Source organism: Chiloscyllium punctatum, chromosome 22 (assembly GCF_047496795.1).
Source record: "Chiloscyllium punctatum isolate Juve2018m chromosome 22, sChiPun1.3, whole genome shotgun sequence".
NCBI classification, from domain to species: Eukaryota; Metazoa; Chordata; class Chondrichthyes; order Orectolobiformes; family Hemiscylliidae; genus Chiloscyllium; species Chiloscyllium punctatum.
Window position 1 is genome coordinate 42663790 of NC_092760.1, and position 19605 is coordinate 42683394.

The 19605-nt window shown below is 42.3% G+C and overlaps 1 protein-coding gene across 18 annotated transcripts in view; it reads left to right on the forward strand.

Annotated features, from left to right (window-relative positions):
- The window catches only part of dagla (diacylglycerol lipase, alpha), a 357270-nt gene that overhangs the window by 216947 nt on the left and 120718 nt on the right, over positions 1-19605 (forward strand). For all 18 annotated transcript variants that reach the window (XM_072592163.1, XM_072592162.1, XM_072592161.1 and 15 more), the window contains one exon: positions 12105-12206. In XM_072592163.1, coding sequence (XP_072448264.1) covers positions 12105-12206 — 102 coding nt within the window. The remainder of the gene's footprint in view (positions 1-12104; positions 12207-19605) is intronic.

Sequence of the window (19605 nt, forward strand, 5' to 3'; positions counted from 1 at the left end):
GAAGGATTCACATTTTTGGATCATTGGAATCTCTTTTGGGGTAGAAGTGACCTGTGCAAGAAGGACCGATTGCACCTAAATTGGAAGGGGACTAATATACTGGCAGAGAAATTTGCTAGAACTGCTTGGGAGGATTTAAACTAGTGAGGTGGGGGGATGGGGGTGGGTGGGGGAGTGGTGAGGAGGTGGGACCCAGGGAGATAGTGTGGAAAGAGATCAATCTGAGACTGGTACAGTTGAGAACAGAAGTGAGTCAAACAGTCAGGGCAGGCAGGGACAAGGTAGGACTAATAAACTGCATTTACTTCAATGCAAGGGGCCTAACAGGGAAGGCAGATGAACTCAGGGCCTGGTTAGGAACATGGGACAGGGATATCATAGCAATTACAGAAACATGGCTCAGGGATGGGCAGGACTGGCAGCTTAATGTTCCAGGATACAAATGCTACAGGAAGGATAGAAAAGGAGGCGAGAGAGGAGGGAGAGTGGCATTTTTGATCAGGGATAACATTACAGCTATGCTGAGGGAGGATATTCCCGGAAATACATCCAGGGAAGTTATTTGGGTGGAACTGAGAGATAAGAGAGGAATGATCACCTTATTAGGATTGTATTATAGACCCCCCAATAGTCAGAGGGAAATTGAGAAGCAAACTTGTAAGGAGATTTCAGCTATCTTTAAGAATAATAGGGTAGTTATGATAGGGGATTTTAACTTTCCAAACATCGACTGGGGCTGCCATAGTGTCAAAGGTTTAGACAGAGAGGAATTTCTTAAGTGCGTACAAGAAAATTTTCTGATTCAGTATGTGGATGTACCTACTGGAGAAGGTGCAAAACTTGGAGCTACTCTTGGGAAATAAGGCAAGGCAGGTGACTGAGGTGTCAGTGGGGAGCACTTTGGGGCCAGCGACCAGAATTCTATTTGTTTTAAAATCATGATGGAAAAGGATAGACTAGATCTAAAAGTTGAAGTTCTAAATTGGAGAAAGGCCAATTTTGACGGTATTAGGCAAGAACTTTTGAAAGCTGATTGGGGGCAGATGTTCGCAGGTAAAGGGACGGCTAGAAAATGGGAAGCCTTCAGAAATGAGATAACAAGAATCCAGAGAAAGTATATTCCTGTCATGGTGAAAGGGAAGGCTGGTAGGTATAGGGAACGCTGGGTGACTAAAGAAATTGAGTATTTGGTTAAGAAAAAGACGGAAGCATATGTCAGATATAGACAGGATAGATCCTTAGAAGAGTATAAAGGAAGTAGGAGTATACTTAGAACATAGAACAGTACGGCACAGAACAGGCCCTTCAGCTCACGATGTTGTGCCGACCATTGATCCTCATGTATGCACCCTCAAACTTCTGTGACCATATGCATGACCAGCAGTTTCTTAAATGTCCCCAATGACCTTGCTTCCACAACTGCTGCTGGGGACGCATTCCATGTTCTCACAACTCTCTGTGTAAAGAACCCACCTCTGACATCCCCTCTATACTTTCCTCCAACCAGCTTAAAACTATGACCCCTCGTGTTAGCCATTTCTGCCCTGGGAAATAGTCTCTGGTTATCGATTCTATCAATGCCTCACATTATCTTGTATACCTCAATTAGGTCCCCTCTCCTCCTCCTCCTTTTCTCCAATGAAAAAAGTCTGAGCTCAGTCAACCTCTCTTCATAAGATAAGCCTTCCAGTCCAGGCAGCATCCTGGTAAACCTCCTCTCAACCCTCTCCAAAGCATCCACATCTTTCCTATAATAGGGCAACCAGAACTGGATGCAGTATTCCAAGTGTGGTCTAACCAAAGTTTTATGGAGCTGCAACAAGATCTCACGACTCTTAAACTCGATCCCCCTGTTAATGAAAACCAAAACACCGTATGCTTTCTTAACAACCCTGTCCACTTGGGTGGCCATTTTAAGGGATCTATGTACTTGCACACCAAGATCCCTCTGTTCCTCCACACTGCCAAGAATCCTATCCTTAATCCTGTACTCAGTTTTCAAATTCGACCTTCCAAAATACATCACCTCGCATTTATCCAGGTTGAACTCCATCTGGCTCCTCTCAGCCCATCCTGTCAATGTCCCGCTGCAGCCTACAACAGCCCTCTATACTGTCAACGACACCTCCAACCTTTGTGTCACCTGCAAACTTGCTGACCCATCCTTCAATCCCCTTATTCAAGCCACTAATAAAAATTACAAACAGTAGAAGCCCAAGGACAGAGCCCTGTGGAACACCACTCACCACTGACTTCCAGGCAGAATATTTTCCTTCTACTACCACTTGCTGTCTTCTGTTGGCCAACCAATTCTGTATACAGACAGCTAAGTTCCCCTGTATCTCATTCCTCCTGACCTTCTGAATGAGCCTACAATGGGGAACCTTATCAACTGCCTTGCTGAAGTCCATATACACCACATCCACAGCTCGACCCTCATCAACTTTTCTAGTCACATCCTCAAAGAACTCGATAAGGTTTGTGAGGCATGACCTGCCCCTCACAAAGCCGTGTTGACTGCATTTAATCAAGCCATGCTCTTCCAGATGATCATAAATCCTATCCCTCAGAATCCTTTCTAGCACCTTGCAGATGACAGACGTGAGACTTACTGTTCTGTAGTTGCCGGGGATTTCCCTATTTCCTTTCTTGAAGAGAGGAATTACATTTGCCTCTCTCCAGTCCTCAGGTACGACTCCAGTGGAGAGCGAGGATGCAAAGGTCTTCGCAAGTGGCGAAGCAATTGCATTTCTCATTTCCCAAAGCAGCCGAGAACAAATCTGGTCCGGGACTGGCGACTTGTCAATCTTAATGTTTGACAAAATTTCAGCACATCAGCTTCCTCTGTTTCTATCCATTCCAGCATGCACACCTGCTCTTCAAAGGTTTCATTCACTACAAAGTTTGTTTCTTTCGTAAAGACAGAAGCAAAAAATGCATTTAGCTCTACCCCTACCTCCTCAGACTCCATGCACAAGGTCCCTATGCTATCCCTGGTCGGCCCTACTCTTTCTATGACCATTCTCTTATTCCTCACAAGTGTAAAATGCCTTTGTGTTCTCCCTAATCCGTTCTGCCAAGCCTTTCTCGTGCCCCCTCCTTGCTCTCCTCGACCATTTTTGAGCTCCTTCCTCGCCTGCCTGTAATCCTCTCGAGCTGAGCTTGACCCTAGTGGGCAGCACGGTGGCACAGTGGTTAGCACTGCTGCTTCACAGCGCCAGAGACCCGGGTTCAATATCCACTTCAGGCGACTGACTGTGTGGAGTTTGCACATTCTCCCCGTGTCTGCGTGGGTTTCCTCCGGGTGCTCCGGTTTCCTCCCACAGTCCAAAGATGTGCACGTCAGGTGAATTGGCCATGCTAAATTGCCCGTAGTGTTAGGTAAGGGGTAAATGTACAGGAATGGGTGGGTTACGCTTCGGCGGATCGGTGTGGACTTGTTGGGCTGAAGGGCCTGTTTCCACACTGTAAGTAATCTAATCTAAACTTGTTTCCTCCACCCTTATGTAAGCTACTTTTTTCCTTTTGACGAGAAGCTCCACCATCATCCAAGGTTCCTTTACCTTACCCCTTCTTGCCTGTCTCAGAGGGACATATTTATTCATCACTTGCAACAACTGTTCCTTAAACAGTGTCCACATGTTTATAGTGCCTTTACCATGGAACAATTGCTCCCAGTCCATGCTTCCTAACTCATGTCTAATCGCATCATAGTTTCCTCTTCCCAAATTAAATATCCTCCCATTTTGCCTAACCCTCTCCTCCTCCATAGCTATGTAGAATGTGAGGCAGTTGTTGTCACTATCACCAAAATGCTCTCCCACCACAAGATCTGATACTTGCCCTGGCTCGTTTCCGAGCACTAAATCTAGAATGGCCTCTCCCCTTGTTGGCCTGTCAACGTACTGAGTTAGGAAACCCTCCTGAACACACCTTACAAAAACCGCTCCATTTAAACCTTCTGCTCGAAGGGGGTTCCAATCAATATTGGGAAAGTTGAAGTCACCCATTACAACAACCCTACTACGTCCACACTTTTCCAAAATCTGCTGACCTATGCTTTCTTCAATCTCCCTGCTGCTATTGGGGGGCCTGTAGTAAACCCCTAATGAGGTGACTGCTCCCTTGCTGTTCCTGATTTCCATCCATACTGACTCGGTAGGCAGATCTTCCTCGACAATGGCAACTTCTGTAGCTGTGATGCCCTCTCTGATTGGTAGTGCTACACCCCCTCCTCTTTTCCCCCCTCCCTATTCTTTTTAAATGCTCTAAACCCTGGAACATCCAGCAACCATTCCTGCCCCTGAGAAACTCATGTCTCTGTTATGGCCACAACATCATAGCACCAGGTACTGATCCATGCTCTAAGTTCATCACTTTTATTCCTGCTAAAGCAAACACACTTTAACTGATCCTTTGGTTCTTTCCCAGGAAAATCCTTCCCACTAGCTGGTCTACCTCTTGCTATTGCCTCATCTGCATCAACTCTCACCTCCGGTATATAGCTCAGATTCCCACCCCCCTGCCATACTAGTTTAAACCCTCTCGAACTACTCGAGCAAACCTTCCACCCAGGACATTGGTCCCCTTCCAGTTCAGATGCAAACCGTCCTTCTTGTACAGGTCACACCTTCCCCAGAAGGCATCCCAATTATCTACATATCTGAAGCCCTCCCTGTTACACCAGCTGCGCAGCCACGTGTTAAGCTGCGCCCGCTCCCTGTTCCTCGCCTCGCTATCTCGTGGCACCGGTAGTAAACTAGAGAACACTACTCTGTTCGTCCTGTTTTGCAGCTTCTATCCTAACTCCCTGAAATCACTTTTTATATCCTCAATCCTCCTTCTGGCTATATCATTCGTGCCAATATGTAACAGGATTTCTGGCTGTTCGCCCTCCCCTTTTAGAACCTTATACACCCGATTGGAGACATCCTGGACCCTGACACCAGGGAGGCAACATACCTTCCGGGAATCCTGATCCTGACCACAAAATCTCCTGTCGATTCCCCTAATTATCAAGTCCCCTACCACGAGTACTTTTCTATTCTGCCCCCTTCCCTTCTTTGCCACAGTGTCAGGCTCAGTGCCAGAGAACTGACTACTATGGCTTTCCTCTGGTAGGTCTTCCCCCTCCCCCCCCAAGCAGTATCCAAAATGGTATACTTATTGCTGAGGGGAATGTCCACAGGGACCTCTGCACTGTCTGTCTGTTCCCTTTCCTCCCACTAAATGTAAACCATCTATCCTTGTCCTGAGCCTTAGGAGTGACTAACTCCCGGTAACTCCTCTCAATTACCCCCTCAGCCTCCCGAATGATCTGTAGTTCATCCAGCTCCAGCTCCAATTCCCTCACATGGTTTTCAAGGAGCTGGAGTTGGGTGCACTTCCCGCAGATGTCGCCAGCGGAGACATGTGCGACACTCTGCAGGAGGAGCAAGCAACTGCCCTAGCATCCATACCCCACTTATCTGAACACCCACTCAGTACTAAAGTAGAAAGCTTCGTTCAAGTTGCTATAAAATTAATAACAAACTTATATTCAATAGAAGAAATTTAGAATGAACCTTACCTTATTAACTGGGTTAGAGGAGAGGCTGGGTGGGAGACACTACAGTTGTAGAGTCTCGGGTTTAGCTGCCTTGCTGATATATATGGTCACTGCTTCCCTTCCCGGCTGGCCCTCTGGTCCTTGTCACTTTCTCCGCTGCTCTCGCTCCTTCTGTGAAAGAGAAAACACCGTTGCCTGCTACCGGTAAGTAATTTTTAAAAACTGCCTTACCATAGCTGCAGTCTTCCGGGTTTGTCTTACCTCCGCTGCTGCTCGCACTCAAAAAAAGAAAGGGAAATCAGGAGGGCAAAAAGGGGACATGAGATAGCTTTGGCAAATAGAATTAAGGAGAATCCAAAGGGTTTTTACAAATATATTAAGGACAAAAGGGTAACTAGGGAGAGAATAGGGCCCGTAAAGATCAGCAAGGCAGCCTTTGTGTGGAGCCACAGAAAATGGGGAAGATACTAAATGAATATTTTGCATCAGTATTTACTGTGGAAAAGGATATGAAAGATATAGACTGTAGGGAAATAGATAATGACATCTTGCAAAATGTCCAGATTACAGAGGAGGAAGTGCTGGATGTCTTGAAACAGTTAAAGGTGGATAAATCCCCAGGACCTGATCAGGTGTACCCGAGAACTCTGTGGGAAGCTAGAGAAGTGATTACTGGGCCTCCTGCTGAGATATTTGTATCATCAATAGTCACAGGTGAGGTGCCGGAAGACTGGAGGTTGGCAATCGTGGTGCCACTGTTTAAGAAGAGCGGTAAAAACAAGCCAGGGAACTGTAGACTGGTGAGCTTGACCTCAGTGCTGGAGAAGTTGTTGGAGGGAATCCTGAGGGACAGGATGCACATGTATTTGGAAAGGCAAGTACTGATTAGGGATCGTCAACATGGCTTTGTGCATGGGTCATCATGTCTCACAAACTTGATTGAGTTTTTTGAAGAAATAACAAAGAAGATTGATGAGGGCAGAGCAGTAGATGTGATCTGTGTGGACTTCAGTAAGACATTCGACAAGGTTCCCCATGGTAGACTGATTAGCAAGGTCAGATCTCATGGAATACCGGGAGAACTAGCAATTTGGATACAGAACTGGCTCAAAGGTAGAATACAGAGGATGGTGGTGGAAGGTTATTTTTCAGACTGGAGGCCTGTGACCAGTGGAGTGCCATAAGGATCGGTGCTGGGTCCTCTACTTTTTGTCATTTACATAAATGATTTGAATGCCAGCATAAAAGGTACAATTAGTAAGTTTGCAGATGACACCAAAATTGGAGGTGTAGTGGACAGCGAAGAGGGTTACCTCAGATTACAACAGGATCTAGACCAGATGGGCGAGTGGACTGAGAAGTGGCAGATGGAGTTTAATTCAGATAAATGCGAGATGCTGCATTTTGGGAAAGCAAATTTTAGCAGGACTTATACACTTAATGGTAAGGTCCTAGAGAGTGTTGCTGGACAAAGAGACCTTGGAGTGCAAGTTCATAGCTCCTTGAAAGTGGAGTCGCAGGTAGATAGGATAGTGAAGAAGGCGTTTGGTATTCTTTCCTTTATTGATCAGAGTATTGAGTACAGGAGTTGGGATGTCATATTGTGGCTGTATAGGAAATTGGTTAGGCCACTGTTGGAATATTGCGTGCAATTCTGGCTTCCTTCCTATCGGAAAGATGTGAAACTTGAAAGGGTTCAGAAAAGATTTACAAGGATATTGCCAGGGTTGGAGGATTTGAGCTATAGGGAGAGGCTGAACAGGCTGGGTCTGTTTTCCCTGGAGCGTCGGAGGCTGAGCGGTGACCTTATAGAGGTTTACAAAATTATGAGGGGCATGGATAGGATAAATAGACAAAGTCTTTTCTCTGGGGTGGGGGATTCCAGAACTAGAGGGCATAGGTTTAGGGTGAGGGGGAAAGATATAAAAGAGTCCTAAGGGGCAACGTTTTCATGCAGAGGGTGGTACATGTATGGAATGAGCTGCCAGAGGAAGTGGTGGAGGCTAGTATGATTTGGATGGGTATATGATGGGTATTTGGATGGGTATATGAATGGGAAGTTTGCAGGTATTTGGCCCAGGTGCTGGCAGGTGGGACTAGATTGGCTTGGGATATCTGGTCAGCATGGATGGGTTGGACTGAAGGGTCTGTTTCCCTGCTGTATATCTCTATGACTTTATGATTCTATGACAAAACTGTTTCACTACAGGTTAACAAGGCCAGCGTGAAAGCAAGGGTAACCATTGTATATTTCTAGGGGAATATGATTGGCAAGTAGGAAGGTTGTGTTAAGCACAGGAAAAACTGGCTAAACTACATGGACTACTTCATGTAGTTCAGGCTGCTATTTTGTTTGAAGGATATACAGACATTTGAGAGGATGCAGAGAAAGATTGCAGGGCTGATAATAAAAATGTGTATACATATCAGAAATGCACAACAGATTAGGGAAAAAAATGCAGAGGTTGACCTAATAGAGGTCTTTAAAATTACAAAAGTTTTAGGTGGAATTAATAGAACAGAATGTTTTCACTTGCAGGAAATGATGACTAGAATCATCGCCTAATTTGGTAATTGAAAGGTCTAATAGGGAACTCAAAAGAAAGTTCTTCCTCCGAAGAGCGATGAGAATGCGGAACCCATGATCATATGTACAAGGAGTGGTTGAAGTGGATAATATAGATGCATTTAAGGAGAAGTTAGACTAGCATAAGAGGGGAAAGAGAACAGAGGATTGCAGAAGTCTATTTAAGTGAGGGAAAATGTGAGGCGGCTCCAGAATTATCATGAATATGGTATCAGGAATTGACAGGGAGAAACCATTCCTGTCCATGAGGAGGTTGATGATAAAAATACACCAATTTAAAGAGACAAAATAATCAAGGACAACATGAGGAAGGAGCTTTTTAGAGAATCAGTGGTTAGGAACCGAAATGCATTGTTTGAGAGTGTGGTGCAGACAGGTTCAGTCATGGTTTTAAAAATATATTAAACAATTAATGGGCAGAGGGGGTGGGGTTGCCTTGTTAGTTAAGAACAAAATTAAATCTATGGTATTGAATGACATAGGGTCGGATGATGTGGAGTCTGTGTGGGTGGAATTGAGGAACCACAAAGGCAAAAAAACCATAATTGGAGTTGTGTACAGACCTCCTAACAGTGGTCAGGACCAGGGACGCAACATGTACCGGGAAATAGAGAAGGCATGTCAGAAAGGCAAGGTTACATTGATCATGGGTGACTTCAATATGCAGGTGGACTGGGTAAATAATGTTGCTAGTGGATCTAAAGAAAGGGAATTCATGGAATGCTTACAGGATGGCTTTTTGGAACAGCTTGTCATGGAGCCCACAAGAGAGCAGGCTATTCTGGACCTAGTGCTTTGCAATGAACCAGACTCTATAAAAGATCTTAAAGTAAGGGAACCCTTAGGAAGTAGCGACCATAATATGGTAGAGTTCAGTCTGGAGTTTGAAAGGGAGAAGACAAAATCTGATGTAATGGTGTTACAGTTGAATAAAGGTAATTATGAGGGCATGAGAGAGGAACTGACTAAAATAGACTGGAAGCAGAGGCTAACCGGGAAGACACTAGAGCAAAAATGGCAGGAGTTTGTAGGTATAATTGAGGACACTGTACAGAGGTTCATTCCCAAGAAAAGAAAGATTAACCGGGGAGGGATTAGACAACCTTGGCTGACAAAGGAAGTCAGGAAATGTATTAAAGAAAAAGAGAGATCCTATAAAGTGGCTAAGAACAGTGGGAAATCAGAAGATTGGGAAGGATACAAAAGCAAACAGAAGATAACAAAGAGTGTAATAAGAAATGAGAGGATCAAATATGAAGGTAGGCTAGCCAGTAATATTAGAAATAATAGTAAAAGTTTCTTTCAGTACATAAGAAACAAACGACAGGCAAAAGTAGACATTGGGCCACTTCAAACTGATGCAGGGAGCCTAGTGATGGGAGATAAGGAAATAGCAGGAGAACTTAACAAGTACTTTGCGTCAGTTTTCACAGTGGAAGACATGAGTAATATCCCAAAAATTAAAGGGTGTCACGGGGCTGAGTTGAGTATGGTTGCCATTACGAAAGAGATAGTGCTAGAAAAGTTAAAAAGTCTTAAAATTGATAAATCTCCTGGCCCTGATGGGATACACCCTAGAGTTCTGAGGGAGGTTGCTGACGAAATAGCAGAGGCATTGGTTGAGATCTTTCAAGAGTCACTGGAGTCAGGAAAGGTCCCGGATGATTGGAAGATGGCTGTAGTAACCCCCTTGTTCAAGAAAGGATCAAGGCAAAAGATGGAAAATTATAGGCCAATCAGCTTAACCTCGGTTGTTGGTAAAATTCTAGAATCCATCATTAAGGATGAGGTTTCTAAATTCTTGGAAGAGCAGAGTCTGATTAGAACAAGTCAACATGGATTTAGTAAAGGGAGGTCATGCCTGACAAACCTGTTGGAATTTTTTGAAGAGGTAACAAGTAGGTTAGACCAGGGGAACCCAGTGGATGTGGTCTATCTGGACTTTCAAAAGGCCTTTGATAAGGTGCCACACGGGAGACTGCTGAGCAAGGTGAGGGCCCATGGTGTTCGAGGTGAGCTGCTGGGATGGATTGAGGATTGGCTATCTAATAGAAGGCAGAGAGTTGGGATAAAAGGTTCTTTTTCAGAATGGCAGCCGGTGCCGAGCGGTGTCCCGCAGGGTTCGGTGCTGGGGCCACAGCTGTTCGCATTATATATTAATGATTTGGATGAGGGAACCGGGGGCATTCTAGCGAAGTTTGCCGATGATACAAAGTTAGGTAGACAGGCAGGTAGTACTGAGGAAGTGGGGAGGCTACAGAAGGATCTAGGCAGGTTGGGAGAGTGGTCCAGGAAATGGCTGATGGAATTTAACGTGAGCAAGTGCGAGGTCTTGCACTTTGGCAAAAAGAATATAGGAATGGACTACTTTCTAAATGGTGAGAAACTTAATAAAGCCAAAGCACAAAGGGATCTGGGAGTGCTAGTCGAGGATTCTCTAAAGGTAAACATGCAGGTTGAGTCTGTGATTAAGAAAGCGAATGCAATGTTGTCTCTTATCTCAAGAGGGTTGGAATATAAAAGCAGAGATGTACTACTAAGACTTTATAAAGCTCTGGTTAGGCCCCATTTGGAGTACTGTGTCCAGTTTTGGTCCCCACACCTCAGGAAGGACATACTGGCACTGGAACGTGTCCAGCGGAGATTCACACGGATGATCCCTGGAATGACAGGTCTAGCATATGAGGAACGGCTGAGGATACTGGGATTGTATTCGTTGGAGTTTAGAAGATTAAGGGGAGATCTAATAGAGACGTACAAAATAATACATGGCTTTGAAAAGGTGGATGCTAGAAAATTGTTTCCGTTAGGCGAGGAGACTAGGACCCGTGGACACAGCCTTAGAATTAGAGGGGGTCATTTCAGAACGGAAATGCGGAGACATTTCTTCAGCCAGAGAGTGGTGGGCCTGTGGAATTCATTGCCACGGAGTGCAGTGGAAGCCGGGACGCTAAATGTCTTCAAGGCCGAGATTGATAGGTTCTTGTTGTCTAGAGGAATTAAGGGCTACGGGGAGAACGCTGGCAAGTGGAGCTGAAATGCGCATCAGCCATGATTGAATGGCGGAGTGGACTCGATGGGCCGAATGGCCTTACTTCCACTCCTATGTCTTATGGTCTTATGGTCTTAAAAGAAGGGAAAAGAATGATTGGGCTGCAGAAAAAGGTGTGGGAGTGGTATGATTTGCATTTTGAAAACCTTTGTGGATGCAACAAGCCTACTGGTCTATTTTTGTAGAGTACCAAATCTTTGTATTTTTGTAGAGAGACACATGTTAGATTTAACTTATTATGGACCCCTAATTATCCTCAAAAGGTGATTGGCTTTTTAATTTAACCATGTAGTTCATTCTGTGATGCATTTATGGTGTTCCTATAGTAACTGTTATCTCAAGCTTTTTGCAAATCTCTTATCGCTTCTTTGTAGGTATTATTGGCACTGTTTCATGCCTGATCAATGATGAAGGGAGCAGTCACAGGAACCCAATCAAGATCATTGTTCTATCAGATACTGATTGACTTACTATGTATTTTGGAGAAGTTTATTGGTTTTGTATTTCAAACCACCCTGTTCTAAACTTGTAAACTATATCTGGCAGGATTTGTTTCATGTGCATTGTTCAAATACATTCCTTTTTAGTCATTAAATTCAACCAAAGATTTAAGCATTCTGTGTTATAGACAAAAGAGAAAGGAAAGAACATTATATTTTCAAAGGTTTTATTGGGATGGCAATGCAATAGTTGCAGAAAGAAGTGATTTGTAACTGAGACTAGTCTTGCAACCTATTCTAATGCTCAACAATTATGCCGTAACCTCAGATTGACAGTATGAATTAGATGTAGTGATTGATTTTTTTTCCAGTTAAATAATTCGGTACTAAATTGTCTGTATGTGTACTTATAAGTAAAAGTATGCCTCATTGAAAAAAGAACATAACCCAGTTGCTTGGCTGTTTTTTTTCTTGCAGCAATTGTGCTAATAGAATTTGCATACGCAATCATAGGAATTGTCTGGTTAGTGCGGTACTACCACTCCTGTAATGACACTACTGCAAAGAACGTTACCTTGGGTGAGTACAGACTACGAGTATACATTCCGTTAATGAGCAGTATCCTTTCTCACACAAGGCCCTGAGTGAATAGTTCTGCTGATCAGCCTTCAAAATTCATGTATTCACGAAAATGAACAAACGCTCTTGATTTTTCTCGCATTGTGTTTTTGATCTTTTTGTTGCAGGCAGGACCAAATATTTTTCATTTTCTGTAATTCTCCTGTAAATGCATATTGGCCTTGATTTGTTCCCTCATTCTACTATGCAACAAACTGAATCAGCTAATCACCTGATTTAGTTTACCCTTTTCCTAATGTGTAAAACTTTAATTTTCTTTGAAACAATGTATGGAGAAATATAGGCTTGATTTTAGACATCAGCATGTCTCAGAGTCCTAAGTTGTTTACAACTCTCAATCCTTGGTTAATACCAGCCTTTTGTCTCTGTTTCTAATCTAATATACTTCTGAGATACTGATTATCCTTTGGTTTAGAGACCTCTGCAGGTCATAGGGTCATAGAGATGTACAGCATGGAAACAGACCCTTTGGTCCAACCTGTCCATGCCGACCAGATATCCCAACCCAATCTAGTCCCACCTGCCAGCACCTGGCCCATATCCCTCCAAACCCTTCCTATTCATATACCCATCCAAATGCCTCTTAAATGTTGCACTTGTACCAGCCTCCACCACATCCTCTGGCAGCTCATTCCATACATGTACCACCCTCTGCGTGAAAACGTTGCCCCTTAGGTCTCTTTTATATCTTTCCCCTCTCATCCTAAACCTATGCCCTGTAGTTCTGGACTCCCCGACCCCAGGGAAAAGACTGTCTATTTATCCTATCCATGCCCCTCATAATTTTGTAAACCTCTATAAGGTCACCCCTCAGCCTCCGACACTCCAGGGAAAACAGCCCCAGCCTGTTCAGCCTCTCCCCATAGCTCAAATCCTCCAACCCTGGCAACATTCTTGTAAATCTTTTCTGAACCCTTTCAAGTTTCACAACATCTTTCCGATAGGAAGGAGACCAGAATTGCACTCAATATTCCAACAGTGGCCTAATCAATGTCCTGTACACCCGCAACATGACCTCCCAACTCCTGTACTCAATACTCTGATCAATAAAGGAAAGCATACCAAATGCCTCCTTCACTATCCTATCTATCTGCGACTCCACTTTCAAGGAGCTATGAACCTGCACTCCAAGGTCTCTTTGTTCAGCAACACTCCCTAGGACCTTACCATTAAGTGTATAGGTCCTGCTAAAATTTGCTTTCCCAAAATGTAGCACCTTGCATTTATCTGAATTAAACTCTATCTGCCACTTCTCAGCCCATTGGCCCATTTGGTCCAGATCCTGTTGTAATTTGATGGAACCCTCTTCGCTGTCCACTACACCTCCAATTTTGGTGTCATCTGCAAATTTACTAACTGTACCTCTTATGCTCGCATCCAAATCATTTATGTATATGACAAAAAGTAGAGGACCTAGCATTGAACCTTGTGGCACTCCACTGGTCACAGGCCTCCAGTCTGCCCTGCAAAGTATGTTTATGGAAGTGGAGACTATTCCGGTTTCCTCCTTACCTGAAATGGACCTTCAGACAAGGCGAGAATATGATAGCTCCTTAAGAATGGAATCAAGAGTAAACCATTCAACCTTTTGAGCCATGTCTACCATTCAGTATGATTTTGGCTGAGCTTTGGTTTTTAATTGAATTGTCTGAATGTTTTTCCCTATCCCTAAATTCACTGAAAGACCAGATGTTGTTCTCTGTCAGTCTTACGTATCTTCAATAGTGGAGCAAGTTTCTGGGGTAATTAATTCCAAAGGTACACAACTCTTGCCATGAAGGAATTTTTCTACACTTCAGTTTTAAATGCCTCTTAAGCTGAACATCTGTGTTCTAGATTCCACACCAGGGAGAACAGCCTCTTAGTATCTATCATATCCCAGTCACTTCAGATACAAGATCACCTAAATCTACAGAGTACAATTCGCTTGTGCCATGAACCAATGTACTGACTTCTTATTTTTGTACTCAGTCTCTTCGCAAGAAAACCAGCATATCACTTGTCTACTAAATTGTTCGCTGTACCTGCATGCTAACTTACTGTGTTGATTGTCCATATTCCCTAAACACCTCAGAACATGAATACTTACAAAATTCTTATCCTGATTTCAGCTCCTTACTGACAGTCTTGGCTGCAGCATGGGAGCAATATATATATATATATATGGATCATTCCTGATGAGGAAAGACAGCATACCCACAGCAACAGCAGAGACAACATCATGAGCTTTTGCACTTCCACACAAAATTAGTGACTGGCTGCTTGGAGATCAGGATGACTCTGAGGAGTTGTGTGATGACTCTAGGAACAATGAGACAGAAGTTCTCTGGTACAAATAATTAGGTTGCTGAAAATGTAATTCATGTGCCTTGATTCATCTTTTCAAGGTACCTTTCGATAAGTTGCATTGAGCATCTACAGAATGATTATGCGTTTTAGCAATTCTGAAAACAACAATGTATCCTGTTAGGTCCGCTTGAACATAATACAATACCCAAACAAATATAACAAAATATGACACCAAGTCACAAGAGGAGATATTGGTTCAGATTTTCAAAACCTGGTCAAAGAGAAATGTTTTAAGGGGTTTCTTAGAAGGGGAAAGCATTGTAGAGAGGCAGAGAGTTGTACAGATGTCACTCCAAAGAGTAGGGTATAAGCTGAAAGCACAGATATCAATGATGGATCAATTAATATTGGAGAGTTTTGTGATGGAGATGTTTCCAGGGATATTGAGGAGCAAAGTCATGAAATGGTCTGAAAATGAGAATGACATTTTTAATATCAAAAGTTGCTTGAACTGGAGCCTGTGTAAGTCAGTGAGCCCAAGGGTACTGGTGATTGGACTGTGATGTAAGGTAGCACATGGACAGCAAAATTTTGAATGAGTTTGATTAATGTAGATGTGGGAGACCAACCAAGATTGTGTTAGAACTGTCAAACTTGGAGGTAGACAAGGCTCCCTTAAATGGACAGAAAGGAGGAATTTCTTCTCTGAGGGTAGTGAGTTTGTGTAATTCTTTAGCTGAGAGGCTGTAGAAGTGAGTCACAAAGTATATTCAAGGCTGAGGTGGTCATACTTTTGATTAACAAGGTGATCAAGAGTTATGAGGTAAAGTGGAGTTGAGGATTGTCAGGTCAGCAATAATCTCATTGAATGGGGGAACAAAGACAATAGGTCAAATGGCTTGCATCTACTCCTAAACCTATGGTCTTATGTTCTTGTATACATTTGCTCACTCTGGCTGACATATTATTTACATCCTGGAATCAAACCTGAAAGCAGCCAATGGCAGTCTGTGCCTGCAGGGGAATGTTTCTGGGGCGAAGTTGCTGCATGTGGCACTAATCAATAATTGCCATGGTTATGGAGTGAAATTTCTGTTCTTTGGGCAATATTAGATTTGGTAAGCCAATCTTTGAATACCTAATAAATTAGCTTGTACATTCTGTTCTACACATTGTAAATTTCTCATGATTTATGAAACAGTCACTGAAGTCTAAAACTTTTAACACAAAATGTAATGCTTCAAAACACCATGTACTCAATATATTTAACTAACTTAGCATTTCTAAATTATTCTCAAGACTGCAACTTCTACTTATTCAGAAGTAATAGTTTTATTTTTGATTAATGCATTAGTTTTACATTTCAATGAATGTTGAGTAATGCTGATTACTTTAACAGTTACGTAGGACATGACATGTAAATAACATATCTATGGTAAAAGGAAAAGGCTAATTTGGGACCACAGAGGAGATTAAGCTAGGAGGCAAGGATTGAGTTGAGTACTTTGCATCAGTCTTGAAATGAGATGCAATGCTGCCAAAGTCACAATGATCGAGATGGCAACTGATCAGAAATTGTAAAGGCTTAAATTGATAAAGAGCAAATATGTGAGGGTGTTGGCTGTGCTTAAGGTTAATAAATAGTAAAAGCTGGATGAGTATTTTTGAGGATAATGAGTGGATTAAGGGTGGAAATTGTGTTGACATGGGCCAAAATCGTTGAATGCTTTTGTTATATAAAGTGATGCTGGGTAACTACAGAATTGCAAATGATTTCCCCTTGTTGAACCATGTGCAGAATTAAACCTTGAAAATAGCTTTTATCCTATGGGGCGAAAGTTTTGTAAATGATAATTCAAATCAAAGTAAAAGTCACTGGACAAATATGGATTAATTTCCGAATGCCATTATGGGTTTTAAAGATCAAATCATGTTTACCTTGCTTGATTAAGTTTTTTAATGATGTAACGGGGAAAGACTGATGAGGATTATGTCATTGATGTGTTTCTGCTTTGTAATGTTTGTCATTATTTCCACATCTGACTGGATTGTGCACATCTTTTTCACTTTTTTTCCAAGTCATCAGGTTGTACATGAGTGTATTTTGGAGAGTAGGGATTGAGTTCTTGTTTTCCTGTGAGGGTTTGCTTTGCTTCAACTGCCTGAATTATTGTACTTGTGGAGGCATTTTGACAAACTTAGAATTTAAGGGTGGCACTGAAGTCTTTGTGGATAGATCTGTTGGATTTTGGTGGCGAGCCCATCCTTGAGTATCACCTTATTGATTCTGGTATAGATGGAAAATCCGCTTCTTTCAAGACTCAGTTTCCACCTTTACTTTGGCAAGATGGATGATGAAATATTCTGCATATGCCAGCAAACTTGTTTTTTTTTCAGAGCATAAGGTGTTGTGATATGCTGTATTCAACTTTCCTAGTCCTCTGACCAGCTGTAGAAATTCAGTTCTGAAGTTTATTGGCTGGTTTTCTTGACTTTTCACTTTCTCTACTCTGCAAATCAGATGTCAATTAGTACAAATCTCCATGCCTAAGTTTGAACAGCTCTGGTTTAGAATCTCATACAAGGTTTTAGTGATTTTTCTCTCCATATTTACTGGCCTGGATTGAGAATTGGTTATCAGACAGGAACAGTAGGAAACAATAGTTCAGTTTTGGAGTGGTAGGCAAATAGGATGCCATAGGGATCACTGTTTGGACTCCAGCTGTTCACAATAAACTCTCATGATCTGGATGAGGAAATTGAACATAATTTTTCCAAATGATAATGTAAAACAAGGTGAGAAAGTCAGTGTTGAGGAGGACATAAAGACCAGTGAGTGGGCAAATATCTGACAGATGAAGTACAACATGAATAGATGTGAATTTGTTCATTTTTGTAGGAAAAACAGAATGGCACAATATTAATCAAATGGTATTTTGGGAACGGTTGATGTACAATGAGACCTGAGTGTACTTGTACATAACGTATTGAAAGCAAGCAAGCAGACAGGTGCAAAAAGCAGTTAAGATCGATAGTATGTTGGGTTACGGAGTCGAGTTTTCAGTTGGCTTCCCATGAGGAGTTTACATTTTACAGTGATGTTAACTGACAGCCAAGGAAAGCAAGTTGGATGTAAGACCAAAAGGTGTAGGAAAAGAAGTAGGCTATCCAGCTCATCGAGTCCAGAACGCTATTCAATGAGATCATGGCTTATCTGATAATCCTGAACTCCACTCTACTGCCTTCTCCCCATAACCCTTGATTCCCTTTGACTAAAAATCTGTCAATCTCATTGAATTGAATATACTTAATGACCCAGCCTCAATGGCCTTCTGTGGTATAGAATTCTAGATGCACTACTTCTAAAAAGGAAAAAAAAAGCCTCCATCTCTGTCTTAAATAGGTAAAACCCCTACTCTGACGTTGTAACTTTTGGTCTGAGATAGTATGTTGTCTTTCATTGTAAGGGGGTTTGAGTGTATGAGCAAGGTCATCTTTTTGCAGGTAGACATGAACTTAGTCAGATCGTGCCTTAAATATTATGTGCAACTTTGATCTCCTTGAAGAAAATGTATAGTTGCCAAATAGGAAGTCACAGTTTCACCAGACTGATTCCTGGAATGGCAGGTTTGTCACATGAAGAGATTGGATACATTGTCTGTATTCACTTGAGTTCAAAAGAATGAGAGGGGAGCTCATTAAAGTTTGTAGAATTCTGACTGGACAGACTAGACGCAGGGATGATATTTCCCCTGGCTGAAGGAGTCCAGAACAAGAGGACATAGACTCTGATACATGATAAGCCATTTTGAGCTAAGAAGAGAGTTTCTTCACTCAGTGGATGGTAAACCTGTGGATTTCTGTACCACAGAAGGCAGTGGAAGTGAAGTCATGGAATATACATCAGAAATAAATACATTTCCAGAAGCTGTATGTGTCACGGCAATGGAGTGAGAATGAGAGTATGGTGTTGAGGTAGAGGATCAGCCATGACCGTATTAAATAGTGGAGCAGACTCAGTGGGCTGAATTGCCTATTCATACTCCCTTTTTAACGTTTTTTTATGTCTTCTATATTGAAGGGTTATATTCAGTTGCCCTGTGAGTTTGAATTCTGTACCTCTGGTCCAGGTAGTTCTGTGGGTGTTGATTGAAGAGAGTCTTTTCTCCAACCCCAGTTTCATAGCAGTATTAACTGAAATTTTTGCACCTGTCTAATGTGATGCTGATCTTATTTCCCTCATGCAAGGAATGAGCATTCCAGTTACTTCCACTTGATTCCTCGATGCCTGTAATGAAAGGCATCTTAATATCAATGCTCTCTTTGATTTCTGGCATCTTGACACCTATTAATGTCTTTTTACTTATTCTGTGCAGGTTTCTTGTTGCGACATGTAGCTTGGGCGTAATCGTTTTCCTGGTACTCAGCCAATTCAGACGTGCAGTTTCTGCCTCTGCTATTTTCGTTATGGCCAATTGTCTTCTTAGGCTTAACACATTTCACTCTGATTTTATGATATAGTTCTCCATATCATCCCAAAATACCAAATAAATTTGCTTACTGACCTCAATATGTCTGATGAATTGGCTTAGTTAAAGGTAAATCATCATCAGAATGGAGGTGGTGAGGTGATGTTTCATCTAATATTCTGACAACTTTTTTCTGGTTTTATTTTTGAGCTACTATATTCCCCATTCTCTGCAAATCATTGATAAAAGCATCAATGCATTCCACTGTGCTGGATATCTTATTAAGTTTAGTTCACATGACAATGAGGTTTTTTGCAGATTAAAGTAAATATCAAATGTGTGTATTATTGCCCATTCATAACACTTCCTTCAAACCTTTGTCTGACTAGGAAATTTATCTGCTTCAACTTGTTGCATACTGCAGTGCACTGACCATCTCACTGTACACCTTCGCAGTGAGGCCAGATAGTGTAATACTTTGTAAATCTTAGGCATCAATTCAGTTACACTTCTAGTTGATTGGGGCCTGTAACCTAATCAAAGTTTTTTTGTTAATGGAAAAGATGTTTCCATACTATTCT